Source organism: Berghia stephanieae, chromosome 11 (assembly GCF_034508935.2).
Source record: "Berghia stephanieae isolate SIO BIC M18660-M18661 chromosome 11, UCSD_Bste_1.3, whole genome shotgun sequence".
In the NCBI taxonomy this organism is placed as follows: domain Eukaryota; kingdom Metazoa; phylum Mollusca; class Gastropoda; order Nudibranchia; family Aeolidiidae; genus Berghia; species Berghia stephanieae.
In genome coordinates this window covers 40539536-40566655 of record NC_088370.1, presented here as the reverse complement: position 1 = coordinate 40566655, position 27120 = coordinate 40539536, and the positions used below count along the sequence as shown (strand labels likewise).

The window sequence follows — 27120 nt, the reverse complement described above, 5'->3', positions numbered from 1 at the left end:
AAGTAAACCTGAACAGTACAGCAAAGGGTCTAGAGATGAATGTTCAAAAGACGAAGGTAATGGTCATGTCAAAGAAGCCTGAAAAAAGCGCAAAAGTCCAAATTAATAATCAAAACATCGAACAAGTAGATTCTTTTAAATATCTTGGACAGACAATGACCAACAACGGAAAGAATGAGCTGGAAGTGAAAAACAGGATTGCTATAGCTAAGTCGAGGTTCAGTCAACTGAATAACATTTTAACTTCGCAACAAATGCAGATGAAAACGAGAATAAGAATACTCAAATGTTATGTCCACTCAACACTTCTCTACGGCTCAGAAACATGGACCTTGAACAAACAAATAGAGAAAAGAATTGAGGCCTTTGAAATGTGGACTTTCCGTCGCCTTGGAAAAATCAGTTGGAAAGAAAAGAAAACAAATCAAGAAGTCTGTGACATCCTTGATATCAGACCGACCCTAATGAAAGTAATAAAAACAAGAAAACTTAAGTATTTTGGACACCTAAGACGCCATCAAACTGTCAACAAGGACATTCTTGAGGGTAGAGTGGAGGGGAAAAGAGGAAGAGGCAGGCCAGCAAGAACTTGGATAGATGATGTGAAGACATGGACAGGATTGTCGGCAGCCGAATGCAGTCAGCAAGCTGTCAACAGGGAAGATTGGCGTGTCATTTCAAGTCGACCTCAACCCATGAGATGACACTGGAAGAAGAAGAAGAAGTAACTGACCACTTCCAGCAGAAATTTCACAAACAAGTCTCACAAATATCGCCCTTCTCAGGAAACCCTAGAGACCTAAACAACCGCATCACAACAACTGAAGTTAGAAATAGCATAAAGTGCCTAAACAATAACAGATCCCCAGGCGAAGATGAAATTCCCGCTGAATTGATGAAATGCGGTACCCTCTCCCTGGATCTGAGCATTGCAAACATAATGAACAAAACATTCTCAACACACAAAGACTGGGACATAAACAGCGGTGTCCTAATTACAATACAAAAACCAGGAAAAACGAAAGGACCCGTAAACAACCTGCGCCCAATAACATTACTGAATACCATAAGAAAAACACTGTCAACTATTGTCCTCAACAGAATTAGACCGAAAATAGAAAATTATCTATCACATAGCCAAAGCGGGTTTCGCCAAGACCGAAGCACATCGGACGTTGTATGGACACATAAATGGTTGGCAGCAAAGGCACTCAAAGAAAACATATCCATAACAATAACCGGAATCGATATGTCCGCAGCCTTTGATACGATCGACAGAGGAAAACTTTTGGAGATATTAACAGAAATAGTAGACGAAGACGAGCTCCGAATAATCCGATTTCTCCTCAGCAACACAAAGATACAACCAAGGATATACGGGGCCACAAAACAGACGCAGTTCGAAAGTAACATCGGGACCCCCCAAGGAGATAGTCTGAGCCCGATTCTGTTCACAATATACTTAGAACACGCTCTGAAAGAAGTTCGAAAAGTCATTCCAAAACCAACGACTCATATTGAGAATGCAATCCCTAGAGAAATCGCCTATGCAGATGATGTCGATTTTATTGGATCAACACCAGCAAATATAGACATCATACAAAATACCCTCATGAAATATAACCTCCAAGTCAATGCCAATAAAACCGAATTTACAACAATATCGAGGAACAAAGAGGAATGGAAAAGAACAAAGAAAGTCGGCTCACTAATTGGAGACACCGAGGATGTACAAAGAAGAAAACAGCTATCAAACGCCGCACTCAGTAAACTCACCAATGTATGGATTAGAGGTGACAAAATAAAGAGAAAAACCAAACTGAAACTGTACCATGCTCTTGTAAAACCGGTACTTCTGTATAACTGCGGCACTTGGGCGTTGACAAAATCCGAAGAAGAACATCTGGATGCCTTCCATCGCACACAGCTAAGAAGGGTACTGGACATCAAATACCCCAAAAAGATCTCAAATGAATCACTCTATAAGATCACAAAAGAAAGACCAATCTCCCTTGACATTTTACAACAACGATGGCAACTTTTCGGTCACATACTACGCAGGGACAAAAACATACCAGCAAACCAAGCCATGTCGGGATACTTCCAAAAACACGGGAACCTTTTCAGAGGAAGACCGATCACAACACTCCCCGTGATCCTAAACAAAAACCTCACAACACTTAGACAAAGCATTAGTCTCATAACGGCAGGGGACCTTGAAAATCTGAGAACCCTAGCAGAGGACCGGCAATATTGGAGACACCTCACACAGGAAATACTGGAAACAGCCAAGGCGACCCGATCTTTCGGTCGAGACGCGAAAGGCATCTAAGTAAGTAAGTAAGTATGTTATATAGAGTTGTTTTTTCTTGTATTTTTCTTGCTTGCTTTGTCTGGCACCTTTCATACACACATGTTCAGATCTTTATCTTCCACGGTGTCTACTTCCTAGTTTCTTAACTCACTCAATCCTAGAGAATTTAGCTACTTTTCAAAATTGGAAAAAAATATATTAAAAATGAGCATAGATAGTTTTATTCAACTACCATTAACATGTATAAACTAAAAACATTAGCTTTGATACTACGCCTATTATTTGTCTCAGAAAAATGTAATAAATAGGCATGGGGTAAAAGTAAAAATAACCCGGGAAAACTACGGATATAGTCGGTGTTAGGGTTGAGTGAGTTAACCCTCTCCTAACCAGCTACAGGAAAATCGTCACATTCGTTACGATTCAACCAACATTTTTCTTATTCAAATTTATTTAGTAAAACTTAAAGAAAATGAACTGTGTGTTGTGGAGCATGTTTTGCTAAAGAAGTTATGCATCGGAAGAACTTACTGCTATTGTGTCTGAATGATAAAAAAATCTATTTTGTGTTAGTTGGGTGTGTGAAGTTTTGGGGAAAATCCTGAAAATGGCTGGAAGGAGAGGGTTAATGGACAACTAGATAACCACGCCTCTCGGACAGTCGTCATAATGTAAACAATGGCAGTGATTGGGTAACATAGCGAACTACACAGGTTTTACTATCGATGGCATGTGTTAATAGAACCAACACAGAAAACTATTTGTAAAATTAAACATTTACCATATGATCGAAAAAATCGTGTGATAATACTCTTCAACAGTCGTAACGTCACTTCCCTCGTAATGACGCATGGTAACTTAGTAACACTGGCTCTAAACTATCGAAACAATGGCTGACACCCTTATTAAATATTACTCGGACGAGCATAAAAGCGTATCCAGAGGAAAATAAAATCATTATAAATCTGATCATGTTTTGACTTTTACACATTCTGATCACAAGACATATGAAAAGTTCTAGCCAGCATGAGGAATAAAAGTAACGCTTTTCTTTGTTTAGAACCAAGATGGCCGCCGTTGCTGGGCGGCGTGACATCAGACTATTGCATCGTATTAGTCATCCAGCTGGCGGTATAAAAACAATAACAATGATCAGAGGGAGGTCGATTTCATTCACGTTATTGTTTATAAACAACTAAATATGTGTCGTATGTCCGAGCACGATGTGTCAAAAATTACATGTTTTGATTGGTCAAAAATCTACTGGTTGATCTAACAAGTTAAACTGTCGCTAAAATGAGGGACATTTCGTAGCCATTGTTTTGTTATAGATAGTTCGAAGATGACGTCACTCAGGTCTTTGTTATTGATTTTTTTTGCCATCCGCGTTTATGAGTAATGCTCACTAAACTGTATGAACCAGACTATGGATAGTTCGAAGATGACGTCACTCAGGTCTTTGTTATTGTTTTTTGCCATCCGCGTTTATGAGTAATGCTCACTGAACTGTATTAACCAAACGTTCAAGGATACACACAGCTTTGTGTGTTGGTCCGTTATACTTCCGAATGGCAATGTTATGAGCTTCTTATTCAAGCGCATACTATCTATAGATAGAATGCGCTTGGCCTAGGAGTTCACAACATTGCCATCTGGAAGTATAACGGACCAACACACAAACTCTGTGTCTAACCATGAACTTTTATAGTCTGGTTAATACAGTTTAGTGAGAACAACTCACAAACGCGGATGGCAAAAAACAATAACAAAGACCTGAGTGACATCATCTTCGAACTGTCTATCGCCTGATACTGAAATCCAAAATGACCGGCAGTTTGACGTCATTATTTGGTTTTTGCACCGCCTAGTGAGTTGTCGTTAGTAGAGCTCATGGAAACAAGTTATTCATTGGTTGAACTATTGAATACAACTCACGATTTATTCTCTTTTGTGGCAAAAGACTGGCATTTTGACGTCATTTTTTGTCAGTATCAGGTCATAACTTTACGAAGGCCACGGCCCGAACACGATGTGTCAAAAATTACATGTTTTGATTGGTCAAAAATCTACTGGTTGATCTAACAAGCTTAACTGTCGCCAAAATGAGGGACATTTATATCTATCAATATTTGATGGACAAGTCTTCTGGCCAAATTTTTTAACACGTGTTTTTTCCAGAGTACGGTGGTGCGGCTATGTGGTCTAGTGGTATGACACTCGCTTTCGGATCGGAAGGTCCTGGGTTCGAGCCTGGCGCTCGGCGCATAGTTGAGTCCTTAGAAAAGGCTCTTTACTCACTTTCTCTCAAGAAGATATGAAGTGAGTTGAAAAGTGCCAGAAGACAATAGAGAATAAAAAAATTTTTATTCTCTATTGTCTTCTGGCACTTTTCTACTCACTTCATGTCTTGTTGTTACCAACATAAGTGCCTGCTCCACTCACTTTTCTGAATTAAAAATTCACTTTCTCTCACCGTACGCAGGTGTAAAATGAGTACCTGGCCGTTAATAGCGCTGTCTTTGTAATATCGTCTAACAGGCTTTATGTTCTGTCCTACATGTTAAATGTTGCTGTTGACCAGGGACCCCTTGTAAAGCGCTTTGAGCACATTTAGTGGATATTGCACTATATAAAGCTCAATTAAAAAAAAAAAACCTGGTAACCACCACTTTTGATTAAAACACTACAAGCTGGGGTGAAAATGTCAAGGCTATTTTATTTTGACAGGCTGTTGGCGATATCAGATCATTCGCCTAATCATTACCCCTTTCTCATGCCCCTCCTCCCTCCCTCCCCCCCCCCCGCCCCCGCCTTATCTATTCCAGCATATCCCAAAGGGCAAAGAGGATTCTCTCAAAACGGAGGAAATGAAGCCGGGCAAATACATCAAAACACAAGACGCCTAATGATACAAATCTTGATGTCAAAATGATAGGATAAGTAATAATGAAAAACAATATAAAAAAACGACCCCCCCCCAAAAAAAAAAAAAAAAAAAAAAAAAAAAAAAAAAAAAAAAACAAAAAAAAAAAAAAAAACAACAAAAAGACCACAACAAAAACAAAACCAAACCAAACGAAGCTCTAGAAAAAGAAGAAACAAAAACAAAACAAAAAAGCAACAACAAAAGCACAAATACAAAACAATAACAATACAAAATAAAAATACTGAAACAGGAAAAAAAAAGGAAAAAGAAAACAGCAGAATCCATTGAATAAATGTTGTTTTCTGTCAGTTATAATTATAAAAATATATTTTAGCGTAAAACAAAAACACCGATTAAAATGGCCTTAAATTTATCAAAACGTCTCAATTATGAGATTTTATAAATGACCTTCAACTTATCAAAACACTTCAAACCCAAGACTTTTTAAATGACCTACAGCTTCTTATCAAAATGTCTCAAATATAAGATTTCATAAGATCATTCAATTTCTCAAAACGGTTTTTACCTGACACTTCATACATGATCTTCAACTTATTAAAACGTCTCTAACCTGACACATCATATACAATCTTCAATTTCTCAAAACGGTTTTTACCTGACACTTCATACATGATCTTCAACTTATTAAAACGTCTCTAACCTGACACATCATATACAATCTTCAATTTCTCAAAACGGTTTTTACCTGACACTTCATAAATGATCTTCAACTTATTAAAACGTCTTTAACCTGACACATCATATACAATCTTCAATTTCTCAAAACGGTTTTTACCTGACACTTCATACATGATCTTCAACTTATTAAAACGTCTCTAACCTGACACATCATATACAATCTTCAATTTCTCAAAACGGTTTTTACTGACACTTCATACATGATCTTCAACTTATTAAAACGTCTTTAACCTGACACATCATATACGATCTTCAACTTATTAAAACGTCTTTAACCTGACACATCATAAATGATCTTCAACTTATTAAAACGTCTTTAACCTGACACATCATATACAATCTTCAATTTCTCAAAACGGTTTTTACCTGACACTTCATACATGATCTTCAACTTATTAAAACGTCTCTAACCTGACACATCATATACAATCTTCAATTTCTCAAAACGGTTTTTACCTGACACTTCATACATGATCTTCAACTTATTAAAACGTCTTTAACCTGACACATCATATACGATCTTCAACTTATTAAAACGTCTTTAACCTGACACATCATATACGATCTTCAACTTATTAAAACGTCTTTAACCTGACACATCATATACGATCTTCAACTTATTAAAACGTCTCTAACCTGACACTTCATACATGACCTTCAACTTATTAAAACGTCTCTAACCTGACACATCATATACGATCCTCCACTTATCAAAACGTCTCTAACCTGACACTTCATGTATGACCTTCAACTCACCAAAACGTCTCTATCCAGAAACGTCATATATGACTTTCAACTTATATTAATAATACGTTATAATACGTAATATACGCAGTTGAAAAAAAAAAAACAACTATTTTTTTATTTTACTTCAAACAAATAAAATTTTATATTTCTGACAGTTTTTACGCAAGGCTCAATAGGCTTCAACAGTCGTGACGCCACTTCCCTCGTAATGACGCATAGTAACTTTAGTAACTAGTTCTACACTATCGGAACAATGGCGGACGACTTTATGAAATACTTCTCCAACGAGCATAAAATTGTGTCCAGAGGAGAAAAGCATTATAAATCTGATCATGTTCTGACTTTTATACATTCTGATCACATGACACGTGAAAAAGTTCTAGCCAGCATGGAGAATAAAAATTACCGATTTTCTTTGTTTAGAACCAAGCTGCTCGTTGCTGGGCGACGTGACATCAGACTATTGAATCCTATTATGATTACCTAAAACCCGACAATGTAAAAGTCTACCAGTCTTCAAACGGTATTTAAAAACCAATCTTTGTCACACTGCTTATCGTGATTCTACGTCAACTTCGAACAAGATGTGTTTGTGTGTGTGTGTGTGTGTGTGTGTGTGTGTGTGTGTGTGTGAGTGAGTGAGTGTGTGTGTCTGACTGTTGTGGTTCATTTTGTAGTCGAATGAATGAATTTGTGTGCTACCAAAAAAAAACTATTTCTCACCTGTGAGCACTATTTGTGGATACCGGCTCTATATCAAATAACAATAATAATAAACGTGCTCAAGGCGCTTTACAAGGACTCCCTAGCCAACAGAACACTTAAATTCAGGACTTGTCATGACTCTTTTTACGCGATATCACATTTTTTTTCAGAAATAGACTGCGCTGTGGTTTGTACTTGCAAAGATGGTGTCTCTTTATAGATACGCTGAAATATGAAAAAGGAAGAAAATAGACCTATTAACTCAATAAAATGCAAAAGCAGAAGGAACATAACGTGGTTCAGTCTTCCTTACAATCAAAACGTGACAACCTCTATCTTCAACTTTCTACAAAATGCTTCCGACAAGACAGTGTTTTGTACCCCATAATGAACAAAAATACCGTCAAGATAGGATACTCCTGCATGCCAAACATCCTAATATCATATCTCAAAACAAACGATAACTATCCCCACCAGAACCATCTAACAACAATCTTAAAAAAAAAATGCAATTGCAGAACCCAGACAACATTCCCATTAAACGACAATTGCATAACGATTGTTTACCAAGCCATAGTTACACGCTCAGACACACAAAAGCAAGAGACATGCATCGGTCTCACAGAATGCTCATTTAAAACCACAAATAATCTACACAAATCGTCATTTAAAAACATACACATACGACACTTTATCCGTAACCATCGTTAACTTAAATAGCCTGACACTAGAACCCTCTACGATGTATTATATAGGTTAATGTCATATTTTAGTTTTATGCAGCGTCTAGTGAGGTAATTAGTGATTCCATTGGTTGAACTGTTGAATACAACTCACGATTTGTTTTCTTTTGCGGCCAAAGACTGGTCTTTTGACGTCACTTTTTGGCCAGTGTCAGGCGAAAGTTAACGATGGCTACGCTCTACCACACTGAGTGAATATATCTGGAACCTATGAGAAAGCAATATACAGCATAATATTACATGGAAAACTATCACAAGAGCACAGTCATATCTACTCAACATCTACCAAATTATGCAATCTTTGCTTAGAAGAGAAATTTTACATTGTCACCCAACGAAATATGGCTACATTGAACAAAAGAAATGAACTCACATCCGCATGCAGTACAAAGTACTAAACAACGTACAATTATAGATAGAATGCGCTTGGTCAAGAAGCTCAAAACATCCATCTGAAAGTATAATGAACCACACTATGTTTAACCTTGAACGTTTATAGTCGTGTTAATTCATTCGAGTTCTCCCTCATTGAAAACCGAACAAATGTGTTCGATTTTTCATGCATATGAACTCGAGAGAGTTTACAGTTAAGTGAGAATTACTCATAAACGCGGATGACAAAAAGCAATAACAAAGACTTGAGTTACGTCAACTTCGTTCTATCTACAAATAATAGTAACAACAATAAAGAGTTCACTCCCCAAAGATTTCCCAAAGTAAAAGGCATGAAACAGGTCTGTAGGAGTCAATAGTAATTGGATTCAATTGTCTGATGTCACGTCGCCTTGCAACGGCGGCCATCGTGGTTCTAAACAAAGAAAATCTGTACTTTTTATTCTTCATGCTGGCTAGAACTTTTCATATATGTCTTGTGATCAGAATGAGTAAAAGTCAAAACATGATCAGATTTATAATGCTTTTTTTTCCCTCTGGATACGCTTTTATGCTCGTCGGGGAAATATTACATAAGGGCGTCCGCCATTGTTCCGATAGTTTAGAGCCAGTTACTAAGTTACCATGCGTCATTACGAGGGAAGTGACGTTACGACTGTTGAAGCGTATTCAAATATTTTATTTATGTATATTTATCGCTCCAATAATAGTAAAGTCGAGCACTTATATTTCGTGGTTTTTATTTTATACCTTATTAAAAATGAATAAAACTATTTGCTTTCTTCCGAATCGATGGGAACTTATTTGCAGGTCTGATAACCTAAATTGTTATGGGCTCATTGTTGTAACTGAAATACCCTCTAACCGACGTGCATTTATTTGTAGGTCTGATAACACAATTCATTATGGGGCTAAATGGTGAATTGGAAATGACGCAAAATAGCGTCCATTAAAACAATGTTAAACTAAGCCCTTAATTGGGTTCGGATGTCAGACCTGTATAATATATGTAATAGTGATCTCAAACCAACGTGCACGTAAAAAAATGAGCTTTTATATAGGGCAATATCCACGAAACATGCTCAAAGCGCTTTACAAGGGGTCTCTGATCAAGAGCAACATTTAACATTTACGACGAGACATGACGCCTATTAGGCGATATTACAAATTTTTTTTTTCGGACAGAGACAACGCTGTTAACGGACAGGTACTCATTTTACACCCGAGTACGTTGAGAGAATGTGAGTAAAGAGCCTTCTTCAAGTACTCAACTATTCTCCTAGCGAGGCTCGAACTCAGGACTATCCGATCCGAAAGCGAGTGCCAAACCGCTAGACTATATAGCCGCACGTAGCTATTAAGACAACTTCTGTTCCAAACCGTATTGTCTGTAAAGATTTATGTTTGATTTTCTCAATTTAATCACAGTTCAAGTTCAACGCCTTTATCTACAAAGGGTAAATTGCCTATCACAGCACTTCTTCTTCTTCTCCTTCCTCTTCTTCTTCTTCTTCTTTCTTCTTCTTCTTCTTCTTCTTCTTCTTCTTCTTCTTCTTTTTCTTTTCTTCTTCTTTTCTTCTCTTCTTCTCTTCTTCTTCTTTCTTCTTCTTCTTTCTTCTTCTTCTTCTTTCTTTCTTCTTCTTCTTCTTCTTCTCTTCTTCTTCTTCTTCTTCTTCTTCTTCTTCTTCTTATCTTCTTCTTCTTCTTCTTCTTCTCTTCTTCTTCTTCTTTCTCTTCTTCTTCTTCTTCTTCTTCTTCTTCTTCTTCTTCTTCTTCTTCTTCTTCTTCTTCTTCTTCTTCTTCTTCATCCTTCTTCTTCTTCTTCTTCTTCTTCTTCTTCTTCTTCTTCTTCTTCTTCTTCTTCTTCTTCTTCTTCTTCTTCTTCTTCTTCTTCTTCTTCTTCTTCTTCTTCTTCTTCTTCTTCTTCTTCTTCTTCTTCTTCTTCTCTCTTCTCTTCTTCTTCTTCTTCTTCTTCTTCTTCTTCTTCTTCTTCTTCTTCTTCTTCTTCTTTCTTCTTTTTCTTTCTTCTTTTTTCTTCCTTCTTCCATTCTTTTCTTATTTTATTATTATTCTTTATTATTTTATATATTATTATTATTATATTATTATTATTTACTATTGGTGTATTATTAGTTATTTTTTTTTTGTTATTGTACAGTATTTGGTATTACATTTTTTATTTAAATTTTTTTTTTCCACTTTCATGTATGTTGTCATCAAATTGTTGATTTATTGGCGAAAGCCTAAGATTGAGTAAACCTTGAAAACTTTGAAACTCGCTCAATTTAATAACAGTTCAAGTACAACGTCTTTATCTACAAAGGGTTAAAAAATTACCCATTACAGACAGCAGATGTTATACAAAGCGTGTCGTGGTGACATTCTCCATTATTTTGTCATTGAGTTGTGAAAAAAAAGTTTAATATTTGATCAAATTTGTTGTTGTTGTTGTTGTTGTTTGTCATATTTAGGATTTCTGATGGGGAGCGTTTTCCATTCTTTGACGTCTCTTTGATGTTTCTTGAGAGAAAAAAAACCGGATTTTATATTATGTGTTGATTCTGCGTGTTAGAATGGTGAACTTTCTGCACATGTCGTTCACATGGGGCCGTGGACTTTTTTCCTCTCGCTTACCGACATAAATAAAATAAAAGTTAAATAAACTTCCCTATATTCATGCCCAAGGGGAAATTTGTATTTACGGTCTATCCCACGAGAAGACTGGAATACCTCAGGCGTCAGCCGCAGTGAGAGCCGCACATTGAGCTAGGGCGAGGTGACTTGCTCAAGGCCACACAATGAGGCAGGTAGTCGAACTTGATACCGTTTGGGTACAAAGCAAAGACCGTACCACGCTCAATACACGACATGAGACCAGATTGGATAGGTAGGTCACATTTTGGAAGAAAAAAACCCTGAGCTTGTATATAGCGCAATCACCACTAAAAGTGCTCAAAGCTCTATACAATGGGTCCTTTGCCAACAGCAACATTTAACAGGTAGGACGAGACATGACTGACGCCTGTTCGGCGATGTAATAATTTTTATTTCCGACAGAGACAACGCTGTTAACGGCCAAGTACTTATTTTAAACCTGAGCAAGGTGAGATAATGTAAGTAAAGAGTCTTTTTTAGGGGGCGGGACTCATCTTGCGCCGCTCAGGGAGGGACTCGAACCCAGAACCTTCCTATCCAAAGGCGAGTGTCATACCACAAAACCACATAGACGCACAAAACGCTGGAAACGCTGTTACTGGCATGGCAGTTTTTTTTTTACATCGCTTGCGGCCTCAGAAAATCTCTGATTTGCATTGCGGCCGCAAAATCAGCAATTTTTTTTGCAAATTTTGCAATAAAAAAAACAGGACAAAAACAAACAAAAAACATGAATAAACAAAAGACATTTTTTTCTATTAATTTGATAGCTCGTGTAGAACGTGAAAGACAATTAAAGAAGAGCAGTTTCTTTTTTACTATCTCATTTTCTTCCTTTTTACTGGCGTTGATATGAACTTAAATTTGTTGTAAGCGCCGTGAAACCCTTAAAAAACAAACACTTTTCTCTTTTTTTATGAACTAATTATGAGTTTTTAGGAAAATTAATCTCTAATTTTTACAAATATCGGCAATTTTTTTGAAAAGTTTGTGCAAATTTTGCTGTTTTTTAGTTTGCAAAATTTGGGAATTTTTTGTTGCAAAAACACCGCCATGTCAGTGTTACAAAACATTCTTATTGAATACTATGGCCGTGCACAGGGTCAGGCATGCCTGTTACAAAACATCCTTGTTGAATACTATGACCGTGCACAGGGTCAGGCATGCCTGTTACAAAACATCCTTGTTGAATACTATGACCGTGCACAGGGTCAGGCATGCCTGTTACAAAACATCCTTGTTGAATACTATGACCGTGCACAGGGTCAGGCATGCCTGTTACAAAACATCCTTGTTGAATACTATGACCGTGCACAGGGTCAGGCATGCCTGTTACAAAACATCCTTGTTGAATACTATGACCGTGCACAGGGTCAGGCATGCCTGTTACAAAACATCCTTGTTGAATACAATGACCGTGCACAGGGTCAGGCATGCCTGTTACAAAACATCCTTGTTGAATACTACGACCGTGCACAGGGTCAGGCATGCCTGTAATACTTTAATTAGTTAAGGCGTATGGTGTGAATCTGCTTTTTTGAGCTCTTATATAGCGGAATATCCACTAATGGTGCTCAAAGCGCTTTACAACGGGTCCCTGTCCGACAGCAATACGTAACATGTAGAACGAGACATGATGACGCCTATTAGGCGATAATACAATTTAAACTTCAGAAAATTGAGTGGAGCAGGCCCTATGTTGATAAAATAAAGAAATGAAGTGAATAGGAAAGTGCCAGAAGACAGTAGAGAATTAAAAATTTCGCGGCGTCAATAGGGACTCGAACCCGCGACCTTTCTGGTACGACAACTCCGTCTGGCCGGGGAGAGCGTGGCTCTACTGAGTGGATAGCTCACAATACATACCCTCATCGTACTCGGGTGTAAAATAAGTACCTGAACATAAACAGCTCTCTGTCTCTGTCCGAATAATTGTAATATCGCCTATCAGGCATAATGTGTCGTCCTATATGTTAAGTGTTGGTGTTGGTTAGGGACCCCCTGTAAAGCGTTTTGAGCACGTTTAGTTGATATTTTCTTATAAAAAATCTCAAGTTTGTTTGTGTTGTTTTTAAAAAATTTTTATCATTAATATCGATATTAACAAAATGGTTACTAATTCGTACAATAAGAAAAAGACAAATGCAATTTTTAGGGCACCAAAATCGACATAAATATATTGAACATCTTGCTCTCACAGGAAATATAGAATTTAAAAAGAGTAAAGGTAGACCAAGAAAAACATATATGAATAGTTTGAACAGCTGGGTGACAAAGAAAGAGAAGAGTAATATTAGTTTTTTTAAAGGTTATCTAATCAGAGAGATGAATGGCGTACCATGATCACAGATATCTGGCACAGACTTGGTACTTGAAGAAGAAAAAGAAGATCGGTATAAATGTTATTAAAATTATCGATGCTTTCTCACGCTGGCAAACCACTTATACTTATTTTGGGAAAAAAAACAAAACAAAACAAAACATTGAAAAATTCTAATACCTATCTTACACTCGTTAACGAGACAGTCTGAAACCATAGCGTATATATTTGCAGGTCTGATAACCCAAACTATTATGGGCTCATGTTGTAGTGGAACTACTCCCCAAACCAACCCCCCCCCCCCCCCCCCCCCAAAAAAAAAAAAAATAATAATCCAAAAACAATAACAATGAACCAAGTCCATGCCATACAAATATGGACACATCGTCTGAACCCAACGATTATCATCGTCTTATTGTTGTTGTAAAGCGTTTTGAGCACGTTTAGTTGATGTTTTCTTATGTAAAAGCTCAAGTTTGTATTTTTTAAATTTTGAAAAGATGTTATGATCAATATCGATGTCAATAATATTAAAATTATCGATATTTTCTCACTCTGACAAACCAATAATACTTATTTTGGAGAAAAAAAAAAGAATACAAAAAAAAAAAATTCTTATACCTATCTTACACTCGTTAACGAGACAGTCTGAAACCATCGTGTATATATTTGCAGGTCTGATAAACCAAATTATTATGGGCTCATTGTTGTTGTAGTGGACCTACTTTCTCCAAACAAAAGCAAAAAAAAAATATATATATATTGCCAAATACAATAATAATGAATCAAGGATTAAAATATGACAAAACAAGCAACAGAAGAAAATAAACAACAAGAAAACAAAACAAAAGACCCAAACCAACGCATAAAAAAAGATGAGATATTGCCCAAAACAATAGATAATAATGACTCGAGTCCATTAATTGCGTTCGGATTTCGCCAGACAAATGTGGACACATCGTCTGAACCCATCGATTATCATCGTCATATTGTTGTTGTTATCTTGTTATTGTTGTTTGTCCGACTATAATGTGGTCTTGTGGGATGACAAATCAACCCCCCCCCCCCAAAAAAAAAACAAAAAAAAAACAAACAAACAACAAAACAAAACCAAAAAAAAACCCCAAAAAACAACAACAAATTAAATACATTCTAAATAAACCAAATAAAAAAGATGGGAAAAACATTATTGATTAAACTCAAAGGAAAAGAGGGAGATGTTATTGTCGAAAATGCTTCTACCATTATTCTAACATGCTCTCCATCAACTCAAACCGACATGCACTTATTTTCAGGTCTGATAAACCAAACAGTAATGGGCTCATTGTTGTAGTGGAACTAGTCTCCAAACCAACGGAAAAAAATATTGCCCAAAACAATAGATAATAATGAATCAAGTCCATAATTGCGTTCGGCTTTCGCCATACAAATGTGGACACATCGTCTGAACTCATCGATTATATCGTCTAGTTGTTGTTGTTATATTGTTATTGTTGTTTGTCCGGCTATAATGTGGTTTTGTGGAATGACAAATCAGAACCAGCCCCCCCCCCCAAAAAAAAAAACCAACAAAAAAACAAAAACAAAAACAAACCAACAAGACAAAACAAAAAACAAAATACAACAACAAATTAAACACATCAAAATAAACCAAATAAAAAAAGAGGGGAAAAACATTATTGTTTAACTCAAAGGAAAAGAGGGAGATATTATGGTCGAAAATACTTCTACCATTATTTTAACATGTTCTCCATCAACTCAAACCAACGTATACTTATTTGCAGGTCTGATAAACCAAACTATTACGGGCTCATTGTTTTTGTGGACTTTTACTACTCTCCAAAACAACCCAACGCAAAAAAAAGATAAGATATTGTCCAAAACAATAGATAATAATGACTCGAGTCCATAATTGCGTTCGGATTTCGCCATACAAATGTGGACACATCGTCTGAACCCATCGATTATATTGTCTTGTTGTTGTTGTATTGTTATTGTTGTTTGTCCAGCTATGTGGTCTTGTGGTATGACTCTCGTTTTCGGATCGGAAGGTCCTGGGTTCGAGCCTCGCTCGGCGCATAGTTGAGTCCTTGGAAAAGGCATTTTACTCACGTATTCTCACCGTACTCAGGTGTATAATGAGTACCTGCCTAATAACAGCTTTATCTCTGTCGGAACAAATGTAATATTATCGCCAAACAGGGATCATGTCTCGTCCAACATACTACGTGTTGCTGATGGTCGGGGACCCCCCTGTAAAGCGCTTTGAGTACGTTTGGTAGATATTGCGCTATATAAAAGTTCAATTAGTATTACTCTATTACTAATTTTGCGCACTGAAACGTTTAGTGAATATTGATTGCGCAATACACAAGCTCCAAGTTAAACCCGTCGATTCTTGTAGTAAAAACTTGCTGCTCAAACAGAAAAAGGCGATTTGCCAGTGTAGTCCGTAATAGGACAACAATTTTAAATTCAATTATAACCTTAGTTGTAAATGACTGGCCCTTGGCAAGGATTAAAATAGAACAAAACAAGCAACAGAAGAAAATAAACAACAGGACAACAAAACAAAATAGAACAAACAAAAGACAAACAAACAAACAAAAAACAAAACAAAACAAAAACAACAAAAAACTAACACCCCCCCCCCCCAACAACAAAAAACCCCAAAACAAACAAATTAAAAACATTCTAAATAAACTATTTTTTTTTTTAAAGGGGGAAAACATTATTCATTACCCCCTCCCCCCCCCACCACCAAAAAGGGGAATTATATCTTTATCGAAAATGTTTCTACCTTTATTTTAACAAGTTCCCCATCAACTGAAACCGACGTGCACTTATTTGCAAGTCTAATAACTTAAAACTATTTTGGGCTCATTGTTGTAGTAGAACTACTCCTAAAGCAAAAAGGCGATTTGCCAGTATAGTCCGTAATAAGACGACCATTTTAAATTCAATTATAACCTTAGTCGTAAATGACTGGCCCTTGGCAAGGATTAACATATAACAAAACAGGCAACGGAAGAAAATAAACAACAGGACAACAACAAAAAAGAGAACTTAAAAAAAACAAGCAAACACCCCCCCCCCCCCAAAAAAAAAAACAAATCAAATAAAACAAACCAAAAAACCCACAGAACAGCAAGTTAAAAACATTCTAAATAAACCATTTTTTAAAGGGGGGGGGGAGGGGAGGGGGGGGGAGGGGGGAATACATCATTCATTAACTCAAAGGAAAAGAGGCGGATATTATTATCGACAATGTTTCTACCTTTATTTTAACAAGTTCCCATCAACTCAAACCGACGTGCACTTATTCGCAGGCCTGATAACCCAATTTATTATGATAAGCTCATTGTTGTAATGGAAATCTTTAAAAAATGACACTAAATATTGTCCATTACAACAATGATAAACCGGGCGTCTATAGGGACCCCCCCCCCCCCGCCTCCCCCTGTAATTTCGCCTAAATAGAACTACACGCTACATGCTACACGCTGCATGCTACACGTTTTAAACGTGTATAGAAAAGTGAAACCTCGTTGTCTCTCTTTAATTCAGAAAAGTGAGTGGAGCAGGCACTTATGTTGGTAACAACAAGATATGAAGTGAATAGAAAAGTGCCAGAAGACAATAGAGAATAAAAATTTTTTCGCGGCGGTGGTGGGGTTCGAACCTGCGACCTTATTGGTACGACAACTCCGCCTGGCAGGTGAGAGCGTGGCTCTACCGTGTGAGCTATCCACGAACACAAAAATATTCGTTTCAAACCCAAAGTCATTACTAGATCCCTCTCTCACCCACTTCTTGAGACCGCCGATTCGTTCGTACACCACCATCGCGAATAATTTTGACCAGCAGTTAAGCTTAATAGCCAATATTCTCAACACAAACATATAACATAGAAACGATTGAGACATTGAGTATGCTCCGGTGTATGGGGTGAATTTTTAATTCAGAAAAGTGAGTGGAGCAGGCACTTATGTTGGTAACAACAAGATATGAAGTGAATAGAAAAGTGCCAGAAGACAATAGAGAATAAAAATTTTTCGCGGCGGTGGTGGGGTTCGAACCTGCGACCTTATTGGTACGACAACTCCGCCTGGCAGGTGAGAGCGTGGCTCTACCGTGTGAGCTATCCACGAACACAAAAATATTCGTTTCAAACCCAAAGTCATTACTAGATCCCTCTCTCACCCACTTCTTGAGACCGCCGATTCGTTCGTACACCACCATCGCGAATAATTTTGACCAGCAGTTAAGCTTAATAGCCAATATTCTCAACACAAACATATAACATAGAAACGATTGAGACATTGAGTATGCTCCGGTGTATGGGGTGAATTTTTAATTCAGAAAAGTGAGTGGAGCAGGCACTTATGTTGGTAACAACAAGATATGAAGTGAATAGAAAAGTGCCAGAAGACAATAGAGAATAAAAATTTTTCGCGGCGGTGGTGGGGTTCGAACCTGCGACCTTATTGGTACGACAACTCCGCCTGGCAGGTGAGAGCGTGGCTCTACCGTGTGAGCTATCCACGAACACAAAAATATTCGTTTCAAACCCAAAGTCATTACTAGATCCCTCTCTCACCCACTTCTTGAGACCGCCGATTCGTTCGTACACCACCATCGCGAATAATTTTGACCAGCAGTTAAGCTTAATAGCCAATATTCTCAACACAAACATATAACATAGAAACGATTGAGACATTGAGTATGCTCCGGTGTATGGGGTGAATTTTTAATTCAGAAAAGTGAGTGGAGCAGGCACTTATGTTGGTAACAACAAGATATGAAGTGAATAGAAAAGTGCCAGAAGACAATAGAGAATAAAAATTTTTCGCGGCGGTGGTGGGGTTCGAACCTGCGACCTTATTGGTACGACAACTCCGCCTGGCAGGTGAGAGCGTGGCTCTACCGTGTGAGCTATCCACGAACACAAAAATATTCGTTTCAAACCCAAAGTCATTACTAGATCCCTCTCTCACCCACTTCTTGAGACCGCCGATTCGTTCGTACACCACCATCGCGAATAATTTTGACCAGCAGTTAAGCTTAATAGCCAATATTCTCAACACAAACATATAACATAGAAACGATTGAGACATTGAGTATGCTCCGGTGTATGGGGTGAATTTTTAATTCAGAAAAGTGAGTGGACAGCACTATTTGTAACAACAAGAATAAGTGAATAAAAAGTGCCAAAGACAATAGAAATAAAAATTTTTCGCGCGTGGTGGTTCGAACCTGCGACTATTGGTACACAACCCGCTGGCAGGTGAGACGTGGCTCTACCGTGAGCTATCCACGAAACAAAAGTATGTTTCAAAACCCAAATTTACAGCTCTGCTCTTCGAACCGCACTTCTTGTACGACCATCTTCGCTAAACCACGAGAAGCTTTACCAAGTTACCTAACACAAAAATTCTGTACAAACAAATACATACGTTGACATTTACTTCGTGAGCGGTGTTGTAAATCAAAAGTGAAATTTGCAGTGTAAACTAGCAATATTAAAAAAATATAACATAGAAAATGAGAATTGGTTCCCGGGTTGGTGTGAGTTTAATTCGAAAAGGAGACAGCCTATGGTACTCATGAAGGTATCAAGTGACAAAAATGAAAAAAATTTCGTGTCAGTTCATCTACACCTTCTACCATTTCGACACCCCATCGCAGTGAGCCACCGTGTAGCTTATCCAAACAAATAAAATGATACAAACAAACATTATATCCCGTAATTTATTGAGACGCCGGATTGGTTGTACCACATCAAAATATTGAAGGCATTAGTTAATGCCAAATCAAAAAAATATATCAAGAAACGATGGATAAATGAACTTGATGGGGTGAATTTTTTCGAATGGTGAGGGCACATGCTGGACAACAAGATATGAACGTATCAAAGCCAAAGCAAAAGAATTTAAACCAATTTTCGGATGCGTGGTCGACTCACCTATCGTCGACAACTCGCCACGTGAGCTGATCCATGCAGTATCCAACTAAACAATATTCTAACAAACCAAATACATTGAAGATCCTTATCTCACCGTTTGGCGCACATTTTGTACACAAAATAGGAAGAATATGTTGCAACAATAATGAATAAGAATATTCCAGACAACTAAATAGAAAACATTGCTGGCGGTTGCGGTCGTGGGTGATTTTAAACACAACAGTGAGTGGGCGCACCTTAGTAACAACAAAAATAAGTTACAAAAATCCAGAGCATATAGATCTAACCACTTTTCGAGCCGGTCGGTTCGAACCACCTCATATTTACACAATTACCTGGAGCTGAGAGCTGACACATACTGTACTATAAACAAAATATATGTCGGTTTAACCAATTATACTAGAATGCTGCGCACACTATTGAAAACATTTTGGTAAAGCAATGCGAATAATTTTGACAATAATTTAGCGCGAGTGATTCAACACCAACTATACAAAACGCTTGGCAGTGAGTATGTCGGTATGGGTGAATTTATTCGAAAAGCCGAGTGAGACACAAACATATTGTTAACCAAGATATTAATGAAATCAATCCAACAACATTAGACCCAAATTTCCGCCGGTGTGGGATTTGAACCTCAGACATTATTGGTAGCACAATCACCAGGTAGAGGTGGCTAACGTGTGAGCCAATCACGAAACAAAAATATTCGTTTCAACCCAAAGTCATTACTAGATCCCTCTCACCCACTTTTGAGACCGCCGATCTCGTTCGACACCACCATCGCGAAATTTTGACAAGCAGTTAAGCTTATAGCCAATATCTCAACACAACATTAACATAGAAACGATTGAGACATTGAGTATGCTCCGGGTTGGGGTGAATTTTATCAGAAAAGTGAGTGGAGCAGGCACTTATGTTGGTAACAACAAGATATGAAGTGAATAGAAAAGTGCCAGAAGACAATAGAGAATAAAAATTTTTCGCGGCGGTGGTGGGGTTCGAACCTGCGACCTTATTGGTACGACAACTCCGCCTGGCAGGTGAGAGCGTGGCTCTACCGTGTGAGCTATCCACGAACACAAAAATATTCGTTTCAAACCCAAAGTCATTACTAGATCCCTCTCTCACCCACTTCTTGAGACCGCCGATTCGTTCGTACACCACCATCGCGAATAATTTTGACCAGCAGTTAAGCTTAATAGCCAATATTCTCAACACAAACATATAACATAGAAACGATTGAGACATTGAGTATGCTCCGGTGTATGGGGTGAATTTTTAATTCAGAAAAGTGAGTGGAGCAGGCACTTATGTTGGTAACAACAAGATATGAAGTGAATAGAAAAGTGCCAGAAGACAATAGAGAATAAAAATTTTTTTCGCGGCGGTGGTGGGGTTCGAACCTGCGACCTTATTGGTACGACAACTCCGCCTGGCAGGTGAGAGCGTGGCTCTACCGTGTGAGCTATCCACGAACACAAAAATATTCGTTTCAAACCCAAAGTCATTACTAGATCCCTCTCTCACCCACTTCTTGAGACCGCCGATTCGTTCGTACACCACCATCGCGAATAATTTTGACCAGCAGTTAAGCTTAATAGCCAATATTCTCAACACAAACATATAACATAGAAACGATTGAGACATTGAGTATGCTCCGGTGTATGGGGTGAATTTTTAATTCAGAAAAGTGAGTGGAGCAGGCACTTATGTTGGTAACAACAAGATATGAAGTGAATAGAAAAGTGCCAGAAGACAATAGAGAATAATAATTATCTCATTATCTTATTCGTCTGTAGCGTTTCATTCCTGTTTTGTTGATAAAGCGGAAATCCGAACCGTCCATTTTATCCGTATTCGTATATTAAATTGAATCTTACATCCAATTTTACATTGTTTTTTTTTTTTAGATTTTGGATGGCAGACCTTACCGCAATGAATGAGGTGTGACCTGTCCTCACATCCGTCTCTGCCCATCTTCTTCCCGTTGTAACAAACCAGGGACGACGGAATGCACTCCCCATTGGAGCACGTGAACTCATCATCATCACATTTTCTGTAATCTGAGGAGGAGTTGAAAAGGAGGAATATAAAGAGGAGGGGGGAGAAAGAAGGTACAAAATGGATAATGTATTGAATTGAATTGAATTATAAATTATCGGAACATGAATTAATTTAACAACTTCAATAGATGAACTGAAGAAGACGTCACTCAGGTCTTTGTTATTGTATTTTGCCATCCACGTTTATGAGTAATTCTCATTTAACTGTATTATCCAGACTATAAAAGTTCAAGGTTACGCAGACTTTTGTTTGTTGGCTCGTTATACCTCCGGATGGCAATGTTGTAGCTTCTAGCCAAGCCCATACTATCTATTGAATTGAATTGATTGAATTCAGAAATTATCGGAACATGAAGTTATATAACATCTTCAATAGATTGGATGCGGTTGGCTAAGAAGCTCACAACATTGCTATCCAGAAGTATAACGGCCAAACACACATAACTCTGTGTAACCTTGAAATTTTATAGTCTGGATAATACAATTTAGTGTGAATCTACTTTTTTGAGCTCTTATAGAGCGCAATATCCACTAAACGTGCTCAAAGCGCTTTACAAGGGGTCCCTGACCAACAGTAACACATAACATGAAGGACGGGGCATGACACCTGTTAGGCGATATTACACATTGTTTGACAGAGAAAACGCTGTTAACGGGCAGGTACTCATTTTACACCTGAATAAGATGAGAGAACGTGAGTAAAGAGCCTTTTTTCAAGGACTCAATTATGCGACGAGCGAGGCTCGAACCCAGGACCACTTGTGCGCTTTGAGCACGTTTAGTGGATATTGCGCTGTATAAAAGCTATGAAAAAAACACTTAGAGGGGATGGGCTCCATATGGGGAGGATGGTGACTGTTACACTTACCACAGCCCTGTTCGTCAGACCCGTCTGGGCAGTTAGGCCAGTGGTTACACCACTTGTAGTCAGGAAGACACTGACCACTGCTACACTTCGACTGACCAATCGGACATGGATGTGAGTCTGGAAAATAATAATAATAATAATAATAATAATAATAATAATAATAATAATAATAATAATAATAATAATAATGATAATGATAATGATAATAATAATAATAATAATAATAATAATAATAATAATAATAATAATAATAATAATAATAATAATAATATAATGATAATGATAATGATAATAATAATAATAATAATAATAATAATAATAATAATAATAATAATAATAATAATAATAATAATAATAATAATAAATAAATAAATAAATAAATAAATAAATAAAATAAAATTCCCTTTATAAAGGAAATTTGTTTTTAGGGTCTATTCCACGTGAAGACTGAAATAACCCAGGCGTCAGCCGCAGTGCAGCGTTGCAAATTGAGCTAGGGCGAGATGACTTGCTCAAGGTCACACAGCGCAGCGCAGCGGTGAGTGATCGAACTCGGTATCTTTCGGGTACGAATCAAAGACTCCTATCGCTGAGCCATACTGCCCACTAATTTAAAGTTTTATCTTTATTTATTTGAGAATTAGTAAAGAAGGAACGAATTGACGTACTTCACCTGTTTGTTATTGTTTTTAGACAGTCATTTGAATGAATAGTTCTAACTAAATTCTATTAATCAGACTAAGAACGTTTAAAGTTTTTTTGTTTTTTTTTTGTTTGTTTTTGTTTGTTTGTTGCTTTAGGTCTCTTCCAACACAATTGAGGTTATATGAGAGACCGCTGAAACAAAAAAAAAACAAGCAATCTAACAAAAATAGTACAAATGTAAATCAAAATCATAACCTAAAGATATCATAAGCTAAATTATAAATAACCAAGAACAAACAGGCAGAAGATTTACAGAAAAAAAAATATCCCCTGTCAAAAATATAATCACAAACCAAAGAAGCAGGATAGGCTAGTAAAGAGAAGAAGAAACGACATCACTATCGGATCGTACACCAATGCGAACATCATAGGGTTATGATTCAAGGGTGATGCTCCCATCCAACCACCCGCGTTTAAAGTTTCACACAGGTTTGTATGTTGGTACGTTATATCCGGCTGACGGGTGTTGAGGGTATCTTATCTAAATGCATAGCATTAACATCACAATATCCAGTAAACTTGCTCAAAAACTGTGCAAGTGCCCCCCCCCCCCCCCCCTCAATCCAATCCAACAACAAAACTGAACGTGTCTGTGAGGCGATAGTGTAAATCTTTTTCCATTGATTGGGACTAAGTTGTTAACGACAAGGTACTCGCTGGGGGCAGCGTGGTTCAGTGGTACGGTCTTTGCTTCGTACCCTAAAGGTACCGAGTTCAATTACCCGCCTCGTTGTGTGGCCTTGAGCAAGTCACCTCGCCCTAGTTCACTTTGCGGCGATGCACTGCGGCTGGGTTATTCCAGTCTTCCCTTGGAATAGACCCTAAAGACAAATTTCCCTATGGGATGAATAAAGGGAATTTATATTTATTTTATTTATTTTACACACGAGTAAGGTTAATAATGTAAGGACCATTTTCGAAGAATTCTACCTACCGTTGCTCTGAACGGGACTTGAACCCAGAGCCTAGCAATTATAGCGACAAGAAATACCTTCTTTTTTTGTACTTCAAGAGTATATTATTATATTTCAACTGTTTTAACTCTTATCTAATAACATGTTATCTTTTAAAACTGTCAATAATGATGACGCTAAATGTACATGTTAAAGATTGAATTGAAGTAATGTGTATAGATAGTATGCGCTTGGCTAAGAAGTTCACAACATTACCATCCGGGAGTATAACGGACCAACACACAAAACTCTGTGTAACCTTGAACGTTTATAGTCTGGTTAATACAGTTTAGTGAGAATTACTCATAAACGCGGTTGGCAAAAAGCAGTAACAAAGACATGAGTGACATGAACATTCTATCTATAGATAGTTCGAAGATGACGTCACTCAGGTCTTTGCTATTGTTTTTTGCCATCCGCGTTTATGAGTAAGGCTCACTGAACTGTATTAACCCGACTATAAACGTTCATGGATACACACAGTTTTGTGTGTTGGTCCGTTATACTTCCGGATGGCAATGTTATGAGCCTCTGAGCCAAGCGCATACTATCAATATATCAACGTTCCTCAATAAAACTTATAGATAGAATGCGCTTGGCCAAGGAGTTCACAACATTGCCATCGGGAAGTATAACGGACCAACACACAAACTCTGTGTAACCATGAACTTTTATAGTCTGGCGAATACAGTTTAGTGAGAACAACTCACAAACGCGGATGGCAAAAACAATAACAAAGGCCTGAGTGACGTCATCTGCATACTATCTATACACATTGTCTGTGTTTCATTCTATTGACTATAATTTCAGTTTTTGGCACCTAAATTTTCCATACAGGAGGCAATCTGCAATAATAATAACCGGCACCCGAAATTATTAAATACCATACTGACCAAGATATTGAAATACTTTGGTCTCAATAACCGAATAACACCATCTGTAAAATCATTGCCGAATGAAAAGTAGAGATCAAGAGGCCGCCCCCCCCCCCACCCCCAAGATAATTAAATACTTTGGTCTCACTAACCGTAGCATCGTCAACTTATAGCCTGACTCTGGCCAACAAATGACGTCAGAAAACAAGTCTCTGGCCACAAAAGAAAACAAATCGCGAGTTGTATTCAATAGTTCAACCAATGGGATCACTTGTTTCTTTGAGCTCTACTAACAACTCACCAGACGCTGCACACACCTAAAAAAAATAACTTCAAACTATAGATAGAATGCGCTTGGCCAAGGAGTTCACAACATTGCCATCCGGAAGTATAAAGGACCAACACACAAACTCTGTGTAACCATGAACTTTTATAGTCTGGTTAATACAGTTTAGTGAGAACAACTCACAAACGCGGATGGCAAAAACAATAACAAAGGCTTGAGTGACGTCATCTGCATACTATCTATAAGTCTAAGAGAGTTCTCGTGTCAGACTATTAGTTGACGATGGCTACGGACTAACCGAATAACACATCTGTAAAACCATTGCCGAATGAAAAGTAGAGGCCAAGAGGCCGTTCCCCCAGGGCCATGGCAAGACAAAACCAAGCTTGACTGTGATGACAAGTGGTAAATTTAACACACTGGTGTGAGACCGGAAAGAATCATGATGAGTCATTCCCAGTCAAAAACTTCTGGAAACTGCGTTTCGTAAAATCGACTCTTAACAGGACAGGGCAGAACTGCATCAAATATGCGCAGATGGAACGTGGGAACAGTGATGCCTGCCGAAATTATCAGGCAGCTCCAGAGACCATCGATCACATCGTCCTCCACTATCCAGTAACTAAACATGAAGATGGCTATGAAACAGTACTTAGGGCGGAGGAATACTTTCAAAGCTGGGTTGACGAAATGAGGCGTAGCCATACGCTACGACTACTAAAAACTTCTGATGAGATGATCTTGGAGTGAGTAAGTAAGGTGTCGATTTGGAGGCAAGGGTTCACTTTTAAAGTAAAATTTTACGACCCAAAATATATTATATCTACTCGTATATTTTACAGTGAATGACATAATCAGTCGGATGGTGAAAAAGTTTGGACTGAGATATTGCCAAGTTTGGTTAGAAGGTGAATTTTTATTTTTTTAAAAAATGAGTTCTTGTCGTAAATTAATAAATCAACCCTTTTGTAGATCTTCGGGAAATATCAAAGCTTAACTTCTAAATATTTTTTTACAACTAGTCAATTTGAAAAAAGTATGAAATTTGAGATAAGTTGCTGGATACCTTTCCCATACATCTGACCATAACTTCATGAAAAATCACCCGATTTACTCAAATAAAGATTAAAATGCTCTGGGGAGATTATGATCTTCCAGGAAATGAAAAAATAATGCAAATCCAAAATGTTCTCCTTCCGACTGATTATGTCATGCACTGATACAATTTATTTTATGTTAGACTTTTTTTTCTTCTCTCTAAAAGTAAGTGCGAGTTGTATATTTACCACAGCCGATCTCATCCGACCAATCCCAGCAGTCGTTGACGGTGTCACAGCGAGATGTCACGTTGACACAGCGGCTGTTAGAACACTGGAAGTGGTTGCTGGTGCAAGGGATCACGTCTGTAATGGATGGTGGTGGTGGTGGTGGTGATGGTGGTGGTGGTGGTGGTGGTGTGTGTGTGTGGTGTGGTGGTGGTGTGGTGTGGTGGTGGTGGTGTGTGTGGTGGTGTGGTGGTGGATGTGGTGGTGGTGGTGTGGTGGTGGTGATGGTGGTGGTGGTGTGGTGGTGGTGGTGGTGGTGATGGTGATGGTGGTGGTGGTGGTGGTGGTGGTGGTGGTGGTGTGGTGGTTGGTGGGGTGGTGGTGGTGGTGGTGGTGGTGTGGTGGTGGTGGTGGTGTGTGGTTGTGGTGGTGGTGGTGGTGGTGGTGGTGTGGTGGTGGTGTGTGGTGGTGTGGGTGGTGATGGTGGTGTTGGTGGTGATGGTGGTGGTGGTGGATGGTGGGTGTGTGGTGGTGGTGGTGGTGGTGGTGGTGGTGTGGTGGTGGTGGTGGTGGTGGTGTGTGATGGTGGTGGTGGGTGGTGGTGTGGTGGTGGTGGTGGGTGGTGGGTGGTGGTG

General features: G+C 38.1%; 1 protein-coding gene across 1 annotated transcript in view; it reads right to left on the bottom strand.

The window, feature by feature from the left end:
- Positions 1-26594, bottom strand: part of LOC144957030 (G-protein coupled receptor GRL101-like) — a 60263-nt gene extending 33669 nt beyond the window's left edge. The window contains exons 1-3 of the mRNA XM_078887965.1: positions 26507-26594; positions 22402-22518; positions 21402-21533 (exon numbers count right to left, since the gene is read on the bottom strand). Of these exons, the coding sequence (XP_078744091.1) occupies positions 21402-21447 (46 nt within the window). The 5' untranslated portion in view covers positions 21448-21533; positions 22402-22518; positions 26507-26594. The remainder of the gene's footprint in view (positions 1-21401; positions 21534-22401; positions 22519-26506) is intronic.
- Between the last annotated feature and the right edge of the window lie 526 nt (positions 26595-27120).